The sequence below is a fragment of the Opisthocomus hoazin genome, chromosome 12 (genome assembly GCF_030867145.1).
Source record: "Opisthocomus hoazin isolate bOpiHoa1 chromosome 12, bOpiHoa1.hap1, whole genome shotgun sequence".
NCBI classification, from domain to species: Eukaryota; Metazoa; Chordata; class Aves; order Opisthocomiformes; family Opisthocomidae; genus Opisthocomus; species Opisthocomus hoazin.
The window spans coordinates 22,036,231-22,060,117 of record NC_134425.1 but is presented as its reverse complement, the minus strand read 5'-3'; the positions used below and the strand labels follow the sequence as shown (position 1 = coordinate 22,060,117).

The following is a 23,887-nucleotide window of genomic DNA, read 5'->3' as shown; positions in this document are numbered from 1 at the left end:
CATATTGCAATGTTTATGTTTAAATTCATTACTGTAATAGCTGCTAGACATTTGTGTTCACCTCAAAATCCAATTTAGTTAAACAGCATGAGAACTCAATGCAACAACAGGGAAGACTAAGCAGATTTCAAAAAACCAGAAGGGCACAACTTAACAGCATGCAAAAGGTCATTCTGCCATGGAAGGCTTAAAACAAAACTGAGTGAAACCAGCAAAATGAAAGAGCTCTGAAATCAGAATTGCAAAGGCTATCAGCCCATACAGCTTCAGTCATACAGATGCTTAAATTATGACTTGATCAATATAAGCAATTCAATTAATCTAGTCACATGATAATATTATGCCTACGTATGGATATTGATCTTTTAGTAAACCTTGAACATTTATTGTTCTGTTGTTCCTGGCCCGCAGGATTACTATTTTTGGTAGACACAAACTGCAACTATGACCCCATGTATTTCAAACACTATCGGCATATTTTTACTTTAAGAGAGAAAACTAAGATGTCCATAGCACAGGCTGAAACACAGATGATATCTCCCATTTTAAGTGGAAGCCAAAACATGAAACAATTTATCAACCTGAAGCTCCAGCCAGCTTGGGCCTGGCTTTCAGGGTTCATCTGGTACATACAAGACACGTACATCAAAAAATATGTAAGAAAATATTCTGGGTATGCCACATGATGCACAGAATAACAGGCCCTCCCTGCCACAGGTGTCCTTATCACAACCATGGCAAGAGGGAGCTGTGAGCATTTTTGCTGCAGCTGTCTGGCTAGTCAACACGCTACAGAGTCGGCCAGTACAGCTGTGGTTATGGCAATGCATTGCTGCCAGTCTTATCCTTCTAACTGCCTGTCTGCAGGCAGGCAGACTTCAAGGCCAGGAATTCCTACAAAGAAGAGAAAAAGAAGGTATCTGAGAGTTCAGATGTTACAGAGAAGAGGGAGAAAGCAAGCAGGAAGACCGAAAAATTGCGTTGTGGGGAAAAGAAAATGGGTATCAGAAGGGAACACAAGGTAAAAAGATGCTGATGGCTAAAGGCAGCCTGATGTTCATAGTCTGAAGTCTCTGCAGGACTACCCAGTCATTTGACCTGTTTAGCCCCTGACCAGGCAACATTGCAATAACAAATGAAAATACCTGTTTTGTGCTGATGCTATAATATGAAAACATCCTTGTGCAGTTTCTGAAAACATTTCAGTAAATTAACAGCTGCTCCATGTTAAATTTCAAATATCTGATGTTTTTTATGTTGTTCTGGGTCCACTAGGGCATTAGTTCTAAGAAAATCAGTTTGTGTTACTGGTAATAAAATAAATGAAACCAAACATATCAAATAGGTAGCCTTCTCAAGAAAACACAAAGGATCATTATTGGGACCCACTTCAGCTTGCAAAGATGACATGCCTGCATTTTAGCTAAGGTCAGAACTGTTAACAAATAGAGCTGTATAGATGTAATCTGCAGTAATCTAACTGGCATCAGTCATTAAGCAAAGTTCTATTCAAAACTAAAGAGATTTAGCAGGGCTACTATTTCATTATCAACGATCACTTTTTTTAGGATGCTGAAGTTTACAAAAACCCCAACCAGCCACACAACAACAACCCAACAAAGGCTGACAGCTTGCATTTGGTTAGCTTTACTAAATTAATGTTATGTATCCCTCCCTGTCCCCACCCCAAGAACAGCTTCAATTTACTCTGCGCTCAGCTTCAGATATTACACTCTATGCTATGCATTGTTGCTTACAGGATTCAGCTGAAAAACACCATGTCAGAATTATACTACAAATTTCTTAGAAGCCAATGAAAGCATGGAAATGCAGCTGTAGAGCTGAAAATCCAGGCTGACACTCATACTTAACCGTGGGGTCTCCTTAAAAATAACCACTCCAGAAATGGGGAGTAGAGAAGGCAGATCACAGGAAATGCATTAGAAAGCATGACTTAAGCTTGCATTTGCGTACTTCTCCTAGATTTACACCTGGATCTGATCTCAAGCATAAAATTCCTTAAATATCTGAAGAAGCTGTTGCAATTGAATTTTCTCTCAGAGAGAAAAGGTCTGTGGAGATATTAGCCACAGATGTAAGACCCAGTGCTTCTCAATTCTAATGCTCATTTTGGCAATTGCTATTCCTTGGAGCTAATTTAACAGTATTTCTTGTTGTACGATTACAAGTGAATTGAGCAATGTGAAAGTAAAAGCACAGAATATGTGCTAATTATTATTCTGCTATCTTTTAACAACATACTGGAGCTTTAATAGGAGAGAAAATAATTCTAACAATGTTTAAAAAACTCCCCCTGTTGTAATTATGCAAATTTCCTGCAGTTAAAGCTTGGCAGATCAAAGAACCTTAATACGAATTAGATAAGGACAGCCATATTTGCCTTTTTATTTTACTCTTTGCATGAATGTTGCATACATGAAAGATATCATAATTCAGAACTAAGGACCTGCAGAATTATGAAGATCAGAAGCAGAATGCTGGACATTTCGTTGAGTACCATATGATTTACTTTATCCCAGGGCTGGAAGGATAACTTAAGGTGACTGCATAGTTTGCTTTCAGTCGTCCATCCAATTACCCTTCCCCTGCTAAGACCAGTGGTAAAGACAACAAATAGCATCATATGGCTTGGGGGGAGTAGGGGGTGGGGTTAGAATTGAAGGGTGAGCACTGTTTTCATTAGAAAAACAACTATGTTGTTACTCACGTTACTTCTTGGGAAAGAGATTATTTTAAAAATATGATTACAAACAATCAGATTATTTTTTTCAGATTCTGCTTTCATATAATTAAAAGCTTCAGATATGGATTGCTCCATGGTATTATATAAGGAATGCAAATAAGATGGTGAAAATTAGTTTTTAATTCATATATTGATGTCAAACCTTTAAAAGCTTAATGTGGAAAGATGTTTTGTAAGCCTATATATAGCCAAAAAATGCCATGTGGGTTTGGTATTGCCCGTCAGTACACATATATGAAAGTGTTGCTTGAGGTATTTCTTGACAGTCAAACAGAAAACGATTCTGATGTAACAGACTGTTTTTCAGGATAATAACCTATAGGCCAGTAATTCTACTTAGAAGAACATTTACTGAATTTTATGAATAGGAAGTGTAAAAGAAGAAAGTTTAGCTACAAACTTAATATAATAGCTTCAGAAAATGTGACTTTGAAAAGTTCTTGCAGGAAGTATACAGATTCAGAAAATCTATTAACATATCACAGTTGAGAAACTGATCAAAGACAGTATTATAAAATTCCCTGTAGCAATACTGCTAGGGTCATAAATGCACTTGGAATTCATTACTGTTATTTCATAATGCCAAAACAAGAAAGGAAATTCATCATGATTGGACTCTGTTAGGTTTTTATTATTGTAAATACGGTAGCAGTGAAGATGAATGGTACTATAGCTGTAGTAAATCATATTTGATAGCTGTTTCTTAGAGTAAATTGTAAAACCATTGCATTTCTAAAAGAACTACCTCCCCCCCAAAAAAAACCCAAACAAACTCACCAAACCTTAATGTTCAAGAAAAATGGATTTGTTTTTGTTCTTGGAAGAGAGAATCAGGAAAAAAAAAATTAAGAAAATGATACCTGAAATAGGTCCAAATTTTAAGCTAGATTTATTCCCCACAGATATAAGGAATTTGTAAGTTCTATGTGCATTCTTCCATGACACAGAGGTCTGTAGTCGGAAGAACATCTTTATTTCACCACTGCGTTATTCTGTAAGCTTGCTTAAGTAGTAAGTGCCAACCAAACCCATCTAAACTTGTATTTCCTCAAAGTGGATGTTAGAATCAGTTTATACTGCTGTGAATTAATCTTTTAATAGATATTCTGCTCTTGAGATCCCACAAATCCATTATTTTGTCATCATCTGATTAAAATTATGTCAATTTATAAAAATCAAATTTATTTTAAAAAGCAGCATGTATTATATCATCGAGATATGCCAAGTTTCAGTCCTCTACAGTTATATCCCAAATAGAAAATATTTTTAAGAATCTAATAATATAGATTCTGATAGCTGTTAGACATGATTTTTTAAGTGAATTGTATGAGTTCACTTAAAATATGAGATTTTTAAGTCTGAGACTGTGTTAATTACAAATACGTAGCAAGAGTTAAAAACTTCTCTGACTACATGAACAATGAATCTAAATGAGTATAATTACATCTAAGCAAAGATTATGTTGTAGTTTTTTTGATTTATAGCCATTTTATAACACTTTCCTAAAGAAGAAAAAAAAGGGTCAGTTTGATGGTTTTACTAATGTGGTTTTTTCCCTCAAGCAAAAAATAGCTTTTTTGTTACTTGAGCAAATAGTTCTTCATCAGTACTCCTGATTCTCTCATAATAAGATTATGTGTAAGTATCTATTCACAAGTCACATGGCCAAAGGAACTATGAAGCTGCGTTTTCATTACGTTAGTTCATATTCACGCGGCTGCACCAGATTAGGTAGACCTGTATTCAGTCCCAGCGAGCCTCAAGGAATAAATACATTGCACTACTTTAAACCCACCGATTTCTTCGTTTAGGTGCATGTTCACCCAATGAATGCACTCAACTAACTTTTAGTGACAGGCTTGAAAGAAATTTTCTAATACAGAGATTATACTAGTTTCCAGTAACTCTGACAGCAGCTCTCAAGAAGCAGCTTTATCAGTAGGTCCGTATTCCAAGACAACAGCCCCCAGGAGTGCAGAAGGGCAGCACTCAACTGCAAGTACTTTAGTTACCAGAATCACAGAATCACACAGAATCACAGAATAGTAGGGGTTGGAAGGGACCTCTGTGGGTCATCTAGTCCAACCCCCCCGCCGAAGCAGGGTCACCTACAGCAGGCTGCACAGGACCTTGTCCAGGCGGGTCTTGAATATCTCCAGAGAAGGAGAATCCACAACCTCCCTGGGCAGCCTGTTCCAGTGCTCCGTCACCCTCAGAGAGAAGAAGTTCCTCCTCATGTTCAGACGGAACTTCCTGTGCCTCAGTTTGTGCCCATTACCCCTTGTCCTGTCACTGGGCACCACTGAAAAGAGCTTGGCCCCATCCTCCTGACACCCACCCTTCAGATATTTGTAGGCATTTATAAGGTCCCCTCGCAGCCTTCTCTTCTTCAGGCTGAACAAGCCCAGTTCCCTCAACCTCTCCTTGTAGTGGAGATGCTCCAGTCCCCTCACCATCCTTGTAGCCCTCCGCTGGACTCTCTCCAGTAGCTCTTCATCCTTCTTGAACTGGGGAGCCCAGAACTGGACACAGTACTCCAGATGAGGCCTCACCAGGGTAGTGTAGAGGGGAAGGAGAACCTCCCTCGTCCTGCTGGCCACACTCTTCTTGATGCACCCCAGGATCCCATTGGCCTTCTTGGCAGCCAGGGCACACTGCTGGCTCATAGTTAACCTGTCGTCCACCAGGACACCCAGGTCCCTCTCCGCAGAGCTGCTCTCCAGCAGGTCCACCCCAAGCCTGTACTGGTGCATGAGGTTGTTCCTCCCCAGGTGCAGGACCCTGCACTTGCCCTTGTTGAACCTCATCAGGTTCCTCTCTGCCCAGCTCTCCAGCCTATCCAGGTCACGCTGAATGGCAGCACAGCCTTCTGGTGTATCTACCACACCTCCCAGTTTGGTGTCGTCAGCAAACTTGCTGAGGGTACATTCTAACTCTTCATCCAGGTCGTTGATGAAGAAGTTAAACAAGACTGGGCCCAGTACTGACCCCTGAGGGACACCACTTGTCACCAGCCTCCAACTAGACTCAGCGCCGCTGATGACAACCCTCTGAGTTCTGCCATTCAGCCAGTTCTCCATCCACTTCACCGACCAAAATCAAGGGGAAATCGGTGAACTCCAATCTTTATTATGCAAATTTGTGAAAGTAAAAGAGTTTTTATTCTTTACTAAGATATGAAGTGCGTTCCAAACTGTTTATACTTCTGTTGTTTTGAAAAACAACTACTCATACATCTTTTAAAAAAGGAATAGGTACACAAAATTGCTTATATTTAACAGTATGGGTCTTACCGGTATCCTATCAGAAACTCAACTCTAAAGTCAACATGCAACATGGAAGCAAAAAGAGGACAAAACCCAAGATACTTGGTCATCAAGAAGAACAGAACAGAAAAGGCACTCCAATGTGAATTAAAGTAATATGGATAACACAGTAGGAATCTCTAGAAACCTGTCCTGAGGCAAAATGCCTTCAAAGTGGGATTGAAACTGTGAAACTAAGGATGTCTGTATTTGTGTGACTGAATCCTGCATGTCTCTGCAAGCAGCCTTACTTCTGTATGGAACCTGCAGCATCTTTTAGCCTTATCTTCTCTTTCCCCATAAACCCTCCCCAGTACGCTAAGCCTTTTTCTGCTGTGCTCCCTCGTTACTGCTTGGGCAACAGCATGTCAGGCTATGGCTAATGGCAACTGCACGCGTGCTGAGCATATGGCCTGCCTGAGGGCAAAACAAGACCAAGTAACTGTTGATCTCTAAGTAAAGTCTTTTTCTTGTGTAGAATTCTGTCTTCTACCGAACTGCTGATTCTTACAGAACTGGTACGGTTTTATTTGAGGCGTGTATGTTCCAGTTAAAATCAGCTTAAGTAAGCTAGTGGATGCAAAAGTTATTAGGGATCACAAATAACCAAAAAGACAGCGTACTGAAGTAAGTTTCACACCCGCAGGAATCCAGGCTTTTGAGGGATAAGGAGAAAGATCTTGTGTAGGCCTTTATCAGTACTTTCTGATATGGTTAACAGATAAGGCTGTACTGAGACTTGGCTCTGACAAAGCTTGCCAGCCTTCATCTTGGTAATTGGCAATAATGAGATATGCCAGTTGTTACCCAGTGAGAACTGGCTGCCTAAGGGCATGGGTCGGACAGTCCAACAGAGTGTAGCGTGACTGAAAGTCTCTAAACTCATCATGGGTTTTTAAGTGTTTCTAACTAAACATGTAAGCTCTTTTTAAATTTAGCTTATGAAGAAAACCTTCAGAGTGATGAAGCCGAGTGTACAAGTGGCAGGCCAATTAGCAGTTAAAATGAATTTGTGCAACGATTAGAAAAAATACTCTGCATTTTCATGATAGCATTATTTATTAGTTTGATTACAATATAGGCTAATACTTTCAAGCTTTCAAATCCATAGTTAAGCATGTATGAACACAGAAATGTTACAGAATATCTGGATATGCATCTATCTGGTTTATATTTCAGGACGACATCTTTATTTTTTCTAGGGTGGAATTAACAGTCCTGAGCACAGTATTCAAGGTAAGAGCGTTATCACTGATTTAAGACCTTAATCTGTCAGCAGTTTTTCCGCTAAATTATTGCTATTATTTAAATTAACATTATAAAGAATACAGTTTTCCCAGTGAACTATTTAAAATTTGAGTTTAACTTTGAAATAAGACTTGAGTGACAGAATGCAGATGACTACCACCACTGATCCCAACTCAACCACTAGGAATGAGTTGGAATGGTGCTATTTACAGACACACATACCTGATCATGTTTTGGCTTGTGAGTTTGGATTTTTTGCCTAAGCAAGAAGTGAGTCCATTGTGAGATGTGGTCATAAGATTAACAGTCAGAAGTTAGACTAATAGACCACTTGGTACAGATACCTTTGTCTTCTAGGAGTACTAGTACATATCTAGGAAGACAGCATAAACCCAGGACATTCTTCTAACATCATAACTGCCTGGACCATGGCATAATGATTATTCTTTTTTTGTCTACTTTGTTTTTGGACTCATGTAAACTGTGGCATCTGCAACATCACACGCAATTAAACCTCTAGTTAAGCTATAAGTTGCATGAAAACACTGCTTCTTTCCATTTATTTTGACCCTGTTACCTAATGATTATTTGATACCTTGTAATTCTTGTATTATATGAAAGGATGCAGCCATTCTCCCTCTATCATCCTCGTGCTACTCATGATTTTACAGATGCCTGTTAGCCTGCCAGATGTAGTGAACAACTCCAGAAAAATACAGCCTCAGTTCACTGAGTATTATGTTGATCCTTTTCCATGTGGCTATAAGATTCTATTTGGATATTTCAAGGCCACTGTTGTTTCTTAATACGTAATTGCTAAGGAACTGGTAGAAAAAGCAAATCATTAGAAGCTTACGCTATTTCACAAACTGATGATATTGTACCCAACCATTTTTCAGATTGGGCGATATAGCCAACTGTTCAAACCCTATTTGCATGGAACAGAAGAAAGTGAAAAAGAATGCAGTTGCAATGTTTGTAATAAACATGCAATCTGTAAAGAAAGAAGGGAAAGTTAGGGGTTTTTTGCCTTGTAAACTGCAGACGCTATTCAAAACCATTTCACTTTGTAGACTTCTTTCCACGTCTTTAGTTTGCTGAGAAGTGTATACAGACCGACCATGCCATGGGTATTCTCATTATGAGGTTATCTTACCTGACCCATTTTTCAGGTATCCATTTGCATCTACAGTAGTGTACATGATGTAAGGACCAGGCTGATTAACACCAAAAGGCTAAAGGGGGGGAAAAAGAAAAAAGCGGGCAAAATTTCAGGAACAGTCAAAGCTATAGTAATATAACAGTAAGCCAAATAAAAGTGTTTCCAGATTAATGATTTCCTGTTGATATGGATAATTTTGAAATCTTGCAACTGTTTAGGTGATAGCATTATGTGGAAATTAATTTTCAAAATAAGGCTAATGGGTTGTCTAAGTAATGTTTAGTTTCTCACGAAGAAAGCAACACTATTCAGTCCTCTGGCAAGAGGTTTAATGTTTCCTTGGAAGTTACAAGTAAAATAAAAAAACCCTAAAATTAAAAGAAATAACTGCACGTTCTGAAAAAGCAGAATTCATTCGATATTGTCTGAGAGAATGCACTATCTTGATGGTCTTTCTGAATTGAAAAATACTACACAAATTCAAAATTTTGTTATTGTTATTTAGCAGTGTTTTATTTAATTCATGAAAGTGGTTGAATAGTTAGTTGTTGAGTACCAATATCTATTTTAAGCAAATTCTCTTGAGGGAGGAAGTGTACTTAAACATCAAAGTATGGGGGGGGGGGGGGGGTCGGGGGCGAAATCAGAGTTGTGGATTACTGAGTGATGAACCACAACAAATTCACCTAAGAAGGAGGTGGGGGGAAACAATTATCTGCTATGGTGGGGGAAAGAAGAGGAGCGGGGACAACTGTAAGAACAGATTTTAAAGAAAATTTTCTTTTTTTTTTTTAATGCAGAATTCAAGCTGATATTAGGGTATCAAATCCAGTAAAGATCTTTCAAATGAGTTACAGAAAGAACACCTAAAAGAAAAGATGATGAGACATTTCACATCATGCCTCAAAAACCAGTAAGTTCTAAACTGTAAGAGTGATAATGATCAAAAGCCTGAAGAATAACTGATTAGAATGAAGAGTAAGGAGACCACAAAGGTGATGTTAATGCAGATCTATGAAAGATGAGTAAATAAGGTGAAAACATGATGCCCCCCCACTAAGTAGCTGTATTCTGACATAATGTAATTTGTTACTTTCTGAGAGAGGATTTCTTTTACAGTGGAGGCAATAGTATTTCTATGATCTTGCTAATGAAACGTTCATCAACATCTGCTGTCAAGATTTGCTTTTTAAGCCCTCTCTTTAGTTTTGTAATTAAGCTAATAATACTATCACCCCCCCCTCATTATTTTATACCAGAAATTAAAACCTATGTCTTAAAATAGGTATGAAGAAAAAGTTGGTCCCATTTGAAGCAGCTTTTGTATTTTCAAGTAAAAATTTAATTTCATATTTTTGCAGAGCTAAAGTGCTAATGCTAGTTTTGATTCCTCTAAGTTCCTACTTTAGGCCAACTTTCACTGTGAACATTGGTGAACATTTGCTAATTGAAAGGTTGGTGAGTGAGTTGCAGGGTCTCTGGAGATGATTAAAATAATTAAAATAGAAATCAGCACACGTTCATGTAGCTATCTGCAGAATCATCAGAACCAAGTGTTTTTCCTGCCCTTCTATCCTTCATTGGACCCACTTACTGTATTTTAGTCCAGAAACAACTGTATGGCTGAATCTGTCCCATAATCAGTTTTGCCTGGCCTTTCTGACTGCCCAGAACAAGACTTGGCACAGTACACAGTTTGGGCATCCAGCTGTATTACACAAGCTTTTCTTGTATCTGGTATATCCCAGCCCCCATGATGCTGGGTCACAAAGCTCACTGCAGAATCAGTCAGTTGATTTTGTCTCTGAGCAGGCAGCTGGTGAAAAGCATGAGTCTCAAACATGCAGAACTTGGCCAATCATGATTTGGATTATACATTCTTCTAGTCAACAACTGTCTTAATATGTGGAAAGCTTTTGATTTAATCAGACCTCAGCTTATTTGAAGCTAAATAGTAAATGCAAAGTTATAGTTATACTTACTGTTATTTTCCGAGGACAGTCATTACAACAGAGGCCACTGAGAACTGCAAAAACAAAAAGTGAGCTTGTAGTGTTTATGTTAACAAGCCATCTTATAAGGTCTGCCTCTGAAATCTGTCAAAGTACAGTAACAGCATCAGGTATCCATTAAAACACATAAAGACAATAAATGTCCTCTATATCAGTTATATTAATATATGAAAAAAATTCCTAGTCTGTTTGAAGCATACTACTTTGCCAGAATTAATCAGCTGGTCACTGTTTTATCATACCTCATTGGTTAACCAGCTTCAAAAGGAGAGAATTGCCAGTTAAACAAATTCCACATTATAATATTTTTAAAATGATGGACTGTACATTTTATTCATTATTCTTAATTTCTAACCATTTAAAAATATTGGCAGAGATTCAGCTTTACTATTTAAACTGGTAAAAAGGTAAGTAAAGGCTTTTCCTTCTATACAAGGAATAGTTTTAAAACATGATTTAAAGCAATTCACAAAAGCTGTAACAAACAAAAATCTCACTACTTATTTATTCTATGATTTCAAAAGTATTGTAAGCAGATGCATGTAATCCTACTTAATATCTAAAGCCTGTGACAGTTGTTCAATTACTCGTTTAAAACTTATTAGTTTGAAAAATCAGTTAAATTACAGAAATATCTGTTAAACACTTCTTTATTATCAACTAAATAGCGGACAATGAAAGCCATCTGGTCTATAACCTAGAACATCCTGTCACATTGAGTACTAGAACATCAGTATTAACACGTCTTTAAAACAAATAACACACAGACACACAAAAATCTAAGGTATCATTCTGACGCAACATTTGGACTTCGAATGACAACGGAGTGGTTGAGCAGCAGCCCCATAATGGCTATGAGCAGGGAAGAGGATACAGACCAGGCAGTATCGAAGCCAAGTAAAACCAGAACTTTTCCATGAGTTAAGGTATCCCGAAACAAGTGTGGCAGACAGTGAAAACTAGGATTTGGACCAGATTTAAGGGCAGGTCATCCTAACCACCAAGATTTTTTTTTTTTTTTTTTGAAACCATTTTCTGTCTACTTTAAGGCTTCATGGAGCTTCTGGTACAAAATGTTTGGGGACAGGGAAATACTAAAAGGTGCACATAAGAAGTTCATAGCATAATAGTCTGATTAGAAATCATTCCCTACTGGTGTAAGAAATGGCAGTGTTATAGTGAAGGAATATTTCTAATATTGTGTGCAAATATTAACAACTGTCATGATTCCCAAGTCACCTGCAATTTAAAAATGTTTAAATTGCCAAATACAGAAAAATCTATTATTTTTATACAGTCCAAAACAAGTATCTGGACATGTAAGAGGAAGGTGTGGCAAAGCAGAATGTGAAGACTCTGTGTATCTACAAATAGACTTTTTAAGCTACAAGCTTATTTTATATGTTCTACATAGATGTGTATGCAAGTGGAACCAACTGTTCCCATTTTGATGCAAAATGCCACACTGCAATTTGCTGTTCAATTTCACTACTGGAACAAATAATCTGACCAAGTACATTTGACATCAGTTATAATGAGCAAAAGTGTTCTCATTGTCCATATGTCAAGTCAGTGAACACAATGCATTTATTGATACGCTAACTCACACAAAACATGTTTTGTTAGAAATACTCTCCCCTGTATCACAGTAAAAATATTTTTAGACCACTCATTAATTCCCATTTCCTGGGGCTTCTATGCAAAAATACTCAAGCCCTAAAAGGGTGCTAAAAAAAGGCTTGCTCCAATTTTTAAGATAGATTTACACAGAGTGAATCAAAAAGCATGTTGCCAATTACTCCTTTCCCCATTAAAATATCACACAATTATAATTCTGATATGGCTTTGGGAAGTGCAAGATTTTTCTAGAGGATTTTTTGCATGCTTGTGTGAATTACACTACCCATATACAGTATTATTTAAAAGAAGGCTTCCATCAACATGACAAATCATTATAGTGTATTACGGTGAGAACAAAGCTCAGGCAAAGGAGAAAGTAATAAATGCATCAGCCCCCAGTAGTAGCTGCAGTTCTGTTTATCTTACGGTGTGCAGAACGTGTGCTTTAGAAGGATTAGATGCATTTAAATAACATGAAGGCAAATACAATTTTTGAAGGTGAACCTCTAGCTGTTCCTGTTTAGCTTTGTCCTCATAAGCTCACATACAGCCTCATTTTTCACTTGTTCTCCAAAAATCAAGGAAGACAGACAAGCAATGAGCTCAAAGCTCAACACCTCTGCAGTCTGGATGAACATGGTAGGGCCTGCAATTTGAAAACCTAATTACTTTCAATTACAAATATCATCATTTAACTCTAGCCTTTTAAACCAAGCATCTAATTAATTCACACACCCTTGCCACGTTCATTGTCATTCTGTGCTTTTATGGTAAGATGTATTTTGTGCCATGTAGTGCTTTCAGGACAAAAACACCAAACTGACAGACACATGGAAACAAACTGGCTCTCAGAACAGATCATGCAGCATAAGCAAAACATACACCATGCTCATCATCACTGAAATGAAACCAGTCCATTTTGTGCTAGATTCTGCGTCATTTCCAGTTGATATTGGAAAGAACTCCATCACTCCTTGTCGACAGGACAAGGGGTAACGGCTTCAATCTGAAAAAGGCTGGATTTAGACTAGATATAAGGATGAAATTCTTTACTCTGAGGTTGGTGAGGCACTGGAACAGGTTGCCCCCTCCCTGGAAGCATTCAAGGCCAAGTTGGACGGGGCTTTGAGCAACCTGGTGTAGTGGAAGGTGTCCCTGCCCATGGCAGGGGGGTTGGAGCGAGGTGATCTATAAGGTGCCTTCCAACCCAAACCATTCTGTGGTTCTATAAAGTAGGCTTGATATTACAGAAGTACAGCAAAAAAGACAGAACTCTCTGCTGGAAAAAGACTGCAACCACTTCGGGCACAGATGAAAATAAGTGTAATTGGTTATTGTTTCTTGCCTAGGTTTCTGAAAATATGCAGAATAAAAAGGCAGTCACTGTGGACAAATATAGCATGTTCCTTCAAGTCAATATTGCTGTAATTTCTTCTGGTTCCTTTCTGTGTCACTATGGCATACTTACTTATATGTGCAAACAGAATTTTATTTTTCCTCAAATTAGTGATGTATGAGCTAATCTTCCTCCAAATTTAAAGCAGCATCTCACATTAAAACAAAATAAATCTAAGTTGAATGATAGATATGTGTAGATCTAATGCCATTTTTATATAGACAACATTATGTTATGTGAGGAGATAAGTGAAGGTTTGTATAAAACATTCACAGAAGGGGCCTCATACATTCAGCTAGTCCAACCCTTTCCCTCAAAAACAATTAAATATACTACATAATTTCTTAACCTAGTTGTCAGGATCTCTAATATTGGTAACTCTGGTAACTAAATTCTCCAGGAACTTATGCTTGTATTTCACAAGCCATCATTGTGGAAATTATTCTTACTATTTACTCTTCATAGTTTGTTACTTTATGTTGCATCCTGCATGGACACACAGAACACTTCTCCCATTGTTATGCATCATTATGAATTTAAGACACGGATGTTCCTTACATTTTTCTTTTAGGCTGAATAACTTGGTTCCATGTGCTCTTTCCCTGCAGATCATATTTTTAGACACTTGGTAATTCTCTTTTTTCCTTCAGAAGCCAGCTGAGAAATGAGGTTTTAAAGACCTAGTATCTGTCTTTAGAATTTTGCTAGGATGCAGAAAGAAAGCTCCAGGATGAAAGGAAAGATTTAGCCTGCCTCCGAGTGAAATAAGACATGCATTCTTGTAAAATAAATAAATAAAAAACAATTACACACTCAAGAGATGATGAACACTTAAAGGTGATTGTGGTCACCACCAATATTAAAAACAGCTAAAGCATTGAAAATAGTGGGCAGAATTACTTTGAATTTTAATAAGTACACTAAAATAAAAACAAGAAGAAACCCTTTGAAATGAAACATAAGCAATTTATCCAAGTTCAGATTCTGCAACAAGAGATTTCTGCAATCCCTAATATTTTCCATGCTGTGTTTTTTCTTTTCTAGGATTATCATACACAGCATTACCATGATGTTGTTATATACAGAGGCTCAAATATTCACATTCCTCTCAAGGTCCCATTTTGACTTCACTATACAGTGATAACTTACCGATAACTTTAACAAAATAGGCATCTGCTTCAAAGTTATTTTTTAATGTATGGATAGCAAAGTCCTTGTTGGAGTAGCCTTCGCTTAGCACAATGATATCCAAGATTCCCTAGGGAAAAAAAGTTTACATTAGAATGCTGATTTACTCTAGATATAACATCTAAATTTAACAAACAAATTCCTTCAGAGATACAAGGGAAAAAATAAGAGCATGTGCAGCAAAGGTTACACCTTCACTACTAATTTTAGTATCTTTCAAATCTTATTAATCTACGGCAATTTAGGACAGAGTGCTCCATCCACAGCTAGCCAGGCCAACGTGTGTGGTCCATGGCTTGCTTCCTGCCACTGAAGAGGGCAGCTCAAATGGAGCACCTGGAGGGGCAGCAGACTCTTAGGCAGTGATGGGCTGCTGCTGTCTGCTCACCTTCCAGGAAGCATCTCAAGAGTGAATTTGCCAGGCTGAAGGCACTGCCTGCCATGTGCTGTGAAGCCAACGTTTCTACAAAGCAGTCTGCCACTGGCACACAGACAGACACAGCAACACGGAAAGAGAGCTGCTTTTTTTGCTGTAGTAAAGAGTTGAACTTACGTCTTCATATATGTCAAAGAAGGTTGCTACCACTGCATCCTTGATTTGATTTAGATCCGAGAGCTCCCAAAATACTTTAAACATACGACGTGCACTCTTGCAGCTTACATTATTGCATGGGACATTTTCTAGTAAAAATGCTTGTTGATTGCTGTAAAACATGTATATAAAACAACTTACTTGCTATGAACAGTATAAATAATAGACATTACAAAAATATTGTAATTAAATAATTTAAGTCTGCTGAAGTTAAGTATAATAAAAACAAAGCTAGCAGCCACTGGATACTTTAAAATCCATAAGCATTTATGTTAACTTTACAGACAGAATTATAATTATTATGTCATGCCTGACTTAAACCAATGAATTCACTAAATAAATGGGTCCAAATCAGCAGGAATGATTTCATTAACCATCCACTCAAAAGACTGAACATATTCTTACTTCATTCTGAAACAAGTGCACTTATCTGCCATTTTCCTTAATTCCTCCACGGTCCTTCAGCTTAAACACTACTTTAAAAGTGTCAGTGCTTTTTGATTATTTTATGACAATCTCTTCCCACCCCAGCTCCATTAATACATTTTCTTACACATTGCATGATGTTTTAAACAAATTTAAGATTAAACCAAGTCTCTATGGTTATTTTTCCATTGTTTCAAAGCAAAATAGAAAACACAAAACCCAACCTACTAGCACAGTACAAATAGGACAAGAGAAACCATGCTGACGACTAATAGCATTATACGCCGTCTCTGATACTGTAACATCGCCACTCTCACTGGCAGGTCTGTATCCTGAGAGCCCGCTAGAATCCATCATGGCCTTGGCAATGGGAACAGCTGAAGTTTCCTCCTCTCATTCTGGGGGCAGAGCCAGGCAATGGAGCAGACAATGCTCTGTAAAGCTAGCTAAGCATGTCAGAGCCCAGGGCAATAACCAAAAACACTTCTTCATTATGACCTTGAACATACTGCTGCTTCAGAGGGTGACAACAAGGTGTTCTTCTGTATCTCAGTGGCATCCAGTGCCTCCAGCATGCAGTCACACACACAAGCATTTCGCCTCAGGATATTGTTTTTTGTTGTTGTTTTTTCTTTTGTCCCCCCCCATTCCCCCCCTGTGTTTCTATAGTATATTTCAGATAATTTGCTACTCATAAGAACTATATCCCATGATATTAATATTTCTGCTCCATCCATTTCAGAAATAGAGAAGGACAAAACATTTACCCCAAAAAAAAACATTTGACAGCAGAATAAATCAGTTTCCTTGCCTGTTGCCAAGTTAGAACCTCAATAGGAAAATTTTCTTTCAATTCACATTTTTCAAATTGTCAGAAATTATTAGATGATAATTATTTCAAAGACAAAAGATTGTCAAGCTTGCATTACACTTTACGTACAGAGTATTGTTCAAGTCTAAACTGTGCACGGTTAGACACAAGAAGTTTATTTACTACATGAACCCTTTTTATTTCCTTTCCTTGGTAGTGTGATTTAATGACTTTCAAAACATCACAAACTGGACAAACAATAATGTAACACCAACTGCACTGCGAGAACAAAGGAAGATACTAATCAAAGTGGCACTGAGCAGGGAAATGCTACTTTCCTTCACCTTCTGTATCAAGAAGAGAAACAGAAGACAAACAGGAAGAAAAAAACCAATCCTGAACCCTAAACAGATGCTGAAGACTGAAAAGTGCACTGTAGGAGAGCTACCTTGTAGAGGGGAAGAAAAAAAAATTCATAGTCGTAGTGTCCCTTGTGGCAGAGCAGCGGAGGTCTGGAGAATCCCTAACCAGAATATAACTGAAAGTCTACTAATGTTTATCGTAATATGCAGCAGGACATTTCATACTACTACTGATTTATATCTATACAGTCCCTTTTGAAACACGAAGACAAGCTTACCTAGTACAATTAACAACTCCAACATGTGACATATAAATGTTAAGGTACAGCAAATGTTAACTATACCTGCAAGCACATACGCATAGGTTTAGATTCACTGCTGTGAGTCATATGAAGCTGAAATCTAATTTCTTTATTTTGATTTTTTAAAGAGTCAGTGTTATTGCTTACTATAAAAAAATTAAGAACCTGCAGGGTAACAAACAAAAACAAAGCAATTCTAAAGTTAATGAAAACTATCACTACTGGTGAGAAAGATGGGATAAAACAAGGCTCAGGTGAGAACTGCAATATTAAACTACTTTTAAGTTTAGTGTTTTGGTTTTTTTTTTTAAGTGGCATTTACAGAAACGCATCACTTCACTAGAAGCAGAGGGTTTTTTTTTTTTCCTGTTTACAAGCTAGCTTTTATTAGCTTATAATTAAAGCTGAGCCTTCTTTCCTGTCAATTTCCAAGGCAATTCCTTGGCATTTATTTATTGATGTCTTCTAATCATTTTGACATCTATACCAGCATTAAATTCCTCTTATTTCCTCTAAAAGTATCTTTGAAAAGCACAATGAGAAGAGTTAATAACTTATTAGATATGTAGCTTCTAAACAAATGCTTTAACTTGAGAATATCATCAGGTGTCTTCTACAGCATTTTGTTTTTCCTTTCAAAAACACCAATATTATTTATAGTAAGGAACTAAGTTGCAGGCTCACATTTAATTCCAAAATGATTCCATTTGATTCTTAACTTTCCTCACATTTCTGGCCAAGATTTTGAATGATATAACCTGCCATTAGTATTTGAACAGCATTTGCCAACTAAAATACACTCTTGAAATATTAGTAGTTTCTGCTGAAAATATTAATTTCTGATACGTTTGCTTATGTGTAAATAATTCCTTTTTTGATTGAAATTGAGTGAACATGACTTTCCTTTTCCTAAAGTATTTTCAGCCCATTATTTCTTGATAATATACTAGATAAGGATTTTATCATGAAAACATAGGAGTAATCCGTAACACAATTTCAAAGTAACTACCTCTAAAAAGCAAATGAATGCAATGTACTTGCAGCCTTCCTCACATCCACATATACAAACAGCCTCAGTGCTTTAAAGTCCCATCTAGTTTTCAAGGTGAGCTACATTCTGAGTTCCACTGAAGGCTGCACATATTATAACTAGTTGTCTTTGTGCACAAATTTAATTTTTTCGTGGGCACAGTCAAGTAATTCTCACTTGACTCAATACAAGATAAAAAATAAACACTGAAATAAAATATTAATAAATTATTTTAGGTTTTGATTACATGATAATGAACACTAATGGACACCAGAAACTATGTATGTGTACATGTGTATAATGTCTTAGTAATTGTTAGCCACGTTATGTCCTCCTTGATCCTCCTCCCAGGGCAGTGCTGGTACCGGAGTTCCCGTGTGCTACGCCTCAGCATGGGAGGAGGAAATCATGGCGTGTTGGCCATTTGTTTGAAAGGCTGCAGCAACAGGGGCAGTTGCAGTGCCTTACTGTTTGCAAAGGAATTATTAGTTATTTAGGGCTTTAATACACAAGCATCACTAGTATCTACATCCGTGTTTTATTTCTGCTACCTACCACAATAACCAAGAGCAAGTTTATGACCTTCCTATTATTTTGAACCAAATTTTAAAGATTAACACCATCAGAAAAAAAAATCTCCCTGTAACAATGAAAATCATCAGTATCCTTAAAATGACAAAACAATGCCCCTGAAAGCCTACGGGAAAACACATAATGACAGACACTGCTACGATGGTAAAACCTTAAAATCAATGCTAAACTGCTACACAAATCTGTAACAGTCAGTATCGAACAATTCAGCTTAAATACTGAGAAGAGGCAGAGAAAAAAACTGAACTAAGAATAGCGTATCACCCTTAACATGCTACTTACAGCACATTTAATATCTAGGTATACACACCAATGTGTATACACAGTAGCAGCTAAATTGTGTAATACCTGCACAACTTAATCCCATAACAGCTTACGAATCATGCTCAATAAAGTCTAGAGTTGTCTACAATTTGGAACCTTCTGACCAAAGTCTGTGCAGCAAAGCCAAATTTCGTAAGGCTGAATAACTACAAGCAAGGTTTAACACTGAAGAAAGACTGAAGACTTATCTCAGTTCTGTTCTAGCATATTTCTTTGCAATTGGAATTAAATATTTACTGCTTAATTTCACACATCTCTCGTTCTATCATTTTTAGGCTAGTTCATTTACAGTTATACAGGGGACATCTAAATGACTAATATCTTACTCCAGACATTCAGAATAATTGAATTTACCTCTGGTTTTTGCTCAATTAAAAGGTGCTCATCAATCCTACATTTAAAAGAAGTCTTCAACCTTACCTCTGACAAGTGACAACTAACAATGACTTAGGAAGAGATAATTTGGTCAAATAAGGGTCCTTTCAAGTATACCCATAAAAAGATTAATACATGTACATTAATTTAAAACTAAGCATGAATACCTGGAAAACTTTCTAGAAGTGTGTTATACTCGAAGTGTTTCATTCAGCTGCCCATATGCAGCTGTCTGCTATCTCCAAGTTTCAGTCTTTACTGTTATTTATCACCAATGTCAGAGAGATACTGTATTTCCACTTTACCATGACTTTACCATTGAAAAACACTTCCTTTGAATAAAAGCATAACTGAAAAAATGCTTCCTTAGATAACATGTTTGCAAAGCAAGATGCCAATTATTAGCATCTAATTTGAAAACAGCTGGTTAAACAAAATTTGTTTCATGTAATTAAGTGGGAAAAAGAGAAGTGTTTATAGACTCACATGCAGTACTTACACTTTCAGTGTTACCAGAGTCAATTTAAAACCAGCATGTGAAGAAGTGAACAGATTTAGATAAGATAGGAAGTAGAGATGAACCAATTAATAACTACTGATAAAATCCCTTTACCTATTATTATTCTATATACATACACAGTTTCTAACACAGTCATAACTAGGGATGAAAAATTCATGTATGTATCTAGCCTGAAGAAAAATCTATGGACTGGAATTCTAATGTGCAGGTTTTGACTCAAGTCAGAAGTTTAAAGACTTCATAATGGACAGATAAATACGTAAGAATCGACTGTGAATTTAGCATCTTCACTTGTTGGAATTCATTGAGTTTCTGGGTTCAAACCCCCACCACACCTGCAGCCACAAGTGATATTCCTTTTTTGTTGTTGTTGCTGTTAAGGAATGTCTCCATGCGGTCAGAATATTACATGATTTTATTTGAAATCGAAAGTATATGGCAGGAGATGAAACAGTGTAGTCTTATGGTGGTTCTGAGAATACTGGAAGCTATCAGTCACTTTCCTGACTTACTCACCTGGAAGGACAGTAAACCAACATTATTTCTATCATGTCATTATTTCAGTGTTTTGTAGGTATTTTTAAGGATTTGGTCTAAAAGTACGTTCCTGAATTGTGGTGAAAGCAAATAATTGGTTTTAATAATATTCTTCCATTATCACATAGCAGTACATTTTCAGATGAATAAAATAGTTTCTGCCTCCTTTAGTTTCTGTAAGTTACAGACAGCAACTAGAAGCTAGGCTTCCTAGACTATAGCACAGATTGAGGTCAAGAGTTTACAAAAATGCTTTTATCATTTAATCACAGTAATCAATCACTGAAATTAGATCTGTAGATGTAGCATGAAAGGCTTCAGAGAAATAAACAAACAGCTTGATCCAGAAGTGTTTAAAATCAATTAAATAAGGTTTTCATTTTAATTTGCTCTAATTTAAGAAGAGCTTTTAATTTAATTCCCACACCGTTTAAATTCTCTCCACTCTGTGGCCCAGTTACGCATTTTAAAAGGAAGCAAAGCGTAAGTCTCTCAGACACAATGAATTAATATCACTCTGAAAGTGACATTTGATGGCGGGTCAAAAAGCGTGACTTTCATTTCCATCCCGAAGTACGAAGAGCCTGTTCCCATCACTTTTCTACAAACACTGGAAATGTACAGTGTTAACATGCAATGTATTTCTTAATTCTTAGTTTACTTACTCATTTTTTGCCAGACTTCCTCAGCTGTCTGAACTTCCCTTTTAATAAACTGTCAGATCATCTGCCAGTACCTTCAGTCCTTATGCCTTACTGTGTCACTCAACTTTGAAGTCAAGCTTCAAAATAGCTTTAAGACGCACCCAATTCAATAAATAAACAATTGCAGAAGAACGGAGAATAAAGATAAGAGTGTATCACAGTAATTAATTGCAATGAGATGTAGGTATGAGACATAAAAGCCTATCCTATCCTGGGCTTTTATAGGATTAACTAGTTATAAACTAGTTAAATCTTTTACATAGTATTACATTGCCACAATTATATGCCAGCCAGAGGAAAGAGGCTCCTAAAAATCTTAAAAGATAAAATAACTTCAAATAAACTTCTGAACTCCGTAAATCTTCATAAAGTCCTTCTGCAGTGTACTAGCCATCAGGATATACACTAGAAGATAGCCTATAGCACAGCTCAAAACACAAGATTTGTGGGGCTTAAGTAAAAACAGACAAGAACAACTTTATAGTTTACTTGTCATGGTATTTCTATGGAAAAGGAAAGACTTTGATTCTGGTCTTTATTCAAACTCCCAGCTGAGCAAGGCTGTGGAGTGAAAAACCTGACATTCAGGGCCACAGTACTTCAACTTTGCCTACACAAGTTCTGGGCAGTAACAGCATTGCCTCCTTCTCCTCTGCCATATCTGAATATAAACAGCTGCTGTGCTAGTATTTTAAGGCTCAGAGGTACAGAGACAGAGCTCAGCTGCTCACTGCCTTGTCTCTGAATCATATCACGTAGGCTGAACACAAGCACGTAGCTCTTCAAACTGGGTCATTTTTAGATATGTGTCAGTATCTGAAGAAATCTAACACAAAATTGTCAGTGGGTGACGTGTTTAGGCAACCACTAGAGGATCTGATTTGACTTCTTTGACTTCAGCATCTAAATTCTGTCTATATATTGTTCCAAGCTCCTCAGTTTTTGTACTTATGGACTATTAATTCAAACTATGGACATGCACCCAAGCTCATCCAAAATACCATACAAAGGAAGATAATAAATACACCTGCAAGAGAGACTTATTTTGCCTTGTAATGCACTAGTGGAAGTATCTGTCATAGATCCCAGTAAAGATGATGTTGAGACTCCATAAGGCATTGATTAAAATACCTTGTACAAGCGATGACATGAGGAAGAAAAAGGGGATAGCACAGATAATCTTACATCTCTTCTAGAAAACCCAAGTTGTGCAGCATGAGGCAGACCTCTAGTCAGGGCATGGCACGCTGCGCATATCCTGTCTGTAAGTGAGGTTCACTGACAATATGGTCTCTAGAGGTCTTTTAGGTTTTTCTTAGAAGTAAACAATTCTATTCATCATTTCTACTGTCAAGCAAAAGGATGTTCACATGAAAACATGCTGCGTCGCTTCAAGGTAAAGACAAGGACATGCCAGTGGTATCATCACCAGGTGCCAAGTGAGAGCTGCCTGCAGGCTTCTCCGTTCCGATTAGCTGGGTAAGTTTATCCTGCAGCCAAGTGATATGTGCAGCACAGCACAGGCATGCAGCTACTCAGGTCAGCTGTTATGTGGATCACTAACTCCTCAGTGTACAGCAGCCTCCCTGGAAGCATCACTACATGCCCACTCCCACCTAACACCAGATGGTAGCAATACAAAGTATTGAGAAAGCAAGTAATGAAGAAAAAAGAAAAAAGTAAGAGAAAGATTACACTGACAAATTTAATAGGAAAGGTTAGAAGGTTTTTTTGTTTTTTTTGTGGGGGGGGGTAGACAGTGTTTATTTATTTCCTTTAAATTTGGGCAATATAAAATCACTGGTACGTTACTAGGTATATCTAAAATTCCTGGTTGTCAAAAAGGGCAAAGCACTATTGCATTTTTCAGCCACTCAGCATTCACTCCTTGTGACAGCATGGAACAGGCTCCCCAGCTGTCAGCAGCCTGGTGTTACTAGCCAACACTGAGAGCTGAAGTCAGGATTTTACAGCAGATGATTTGGGAAAGGACAGGGAGAGATAATCAGCTCCTGTAATCCAGAAGGAGAGCCTAAAATGGTACTTCATACTCCCCTCCGCTGTGCAATTCCCCACCAAGGGTCACAGCCTGAGTGTATACAATTATGGATTCTGAATATACCATGTAAATGCATACCTTTTTAAAAGGGAAAAATTTAGGAGAGATCAAAAGTCTTGTTCACTTGATAAAATGAATGAAGTGCACTGAAATTAGTAATTTGTATGACTGATGATTGAACATTCAATTTGATAGTCTTTATTTCTAGGTTTACATATACTCTACCTTCCAGATGTGTTTTTTAGTATAGCAAGAGCATCTGGGTAGCCATCCATATTGTAATCTCCAATATGAAGTGTAATTGGAAATGAAATTTCTGCTGAAGATTTGGTATCTTCATATGGTACAAAGCCCCAGAGTGTGTCTTTATTTCTGAAGTCTTGCAAGACTGGAATCCACTGTAAAATAAAACAAAAAAAAAGAACAGCTAGGTTAGAAAATACATTTTATTTATTAAAGCAACCTAATTATTTTTAAAACAACTGACATTTCTCCACTGCATCAGGGCTCTTAACCATGTCCAAATTTCCAAAGAGGAAATAAGGATTATTTCCTAACT

General features: G+C 37.3%; 1 protein-coding gene and 1 long non-coding RNA gene across 4 annotated transcripts in view; one reads left to right on the top strand and one right to left on the bottom strand.

The window, feature by feature from the left end:
* Window positions 1-19,663, top strand: part of LOC142362933 (uncharacterized) — a 38,518-nt gene extending 18,855 nt beyond the window's left edge. Inside the window, exons 2-4 of the long non-coding RNA XR_012765391.1 lie at window positions 7,272-7,305; window positions 9,280-9,392; window positions 16,742-19,663. This is a non-coding gene — a long non-coding RNA (uncharacterized LOC142362933). The remainder of the gene's footprint in view (window positions 1-7,271; window positions 7,306-9,279; window positions 9,393-16,741) is intronic.
* The window catches only part of ITFG1 (integrin alpha FG-GAP repeat containing 1), a 97,641-nt gene that overhangs the window by 13,669 nt on the left and 60,085 nt on the right, over window positions 1-23,887 (bottom strand). For all 3 annotated transcript variants that reach the window (XM_075434204.1, XM_075434206.1, XM_075434205.1), the window contains 5 exons: window positions 23,554-23,726; window positions 15,249-15,399; window positions 14,657-14,765; window positions 10,462-10,505; window positions 8,474-8,552 (listed from right to left, as the gene is read on the bottom strand). In XM_075434204.1, the coding sequence (XP_075290319.1) occupies window positions 8,474-8,552; window positions 10,462-10,505; window positions 14,657-14,765; window positions 15,249-15,399; window positions 23,554-23,726 (556 nt within the window). The remainder of the gene's footprint in view (window positions 1-8,473; window positions 8,553-10,461; window positions 10,506-14,656; window positions 14,766-15,248; window positions 15,400-23,553; window positions 23,727-23,887) is intronic.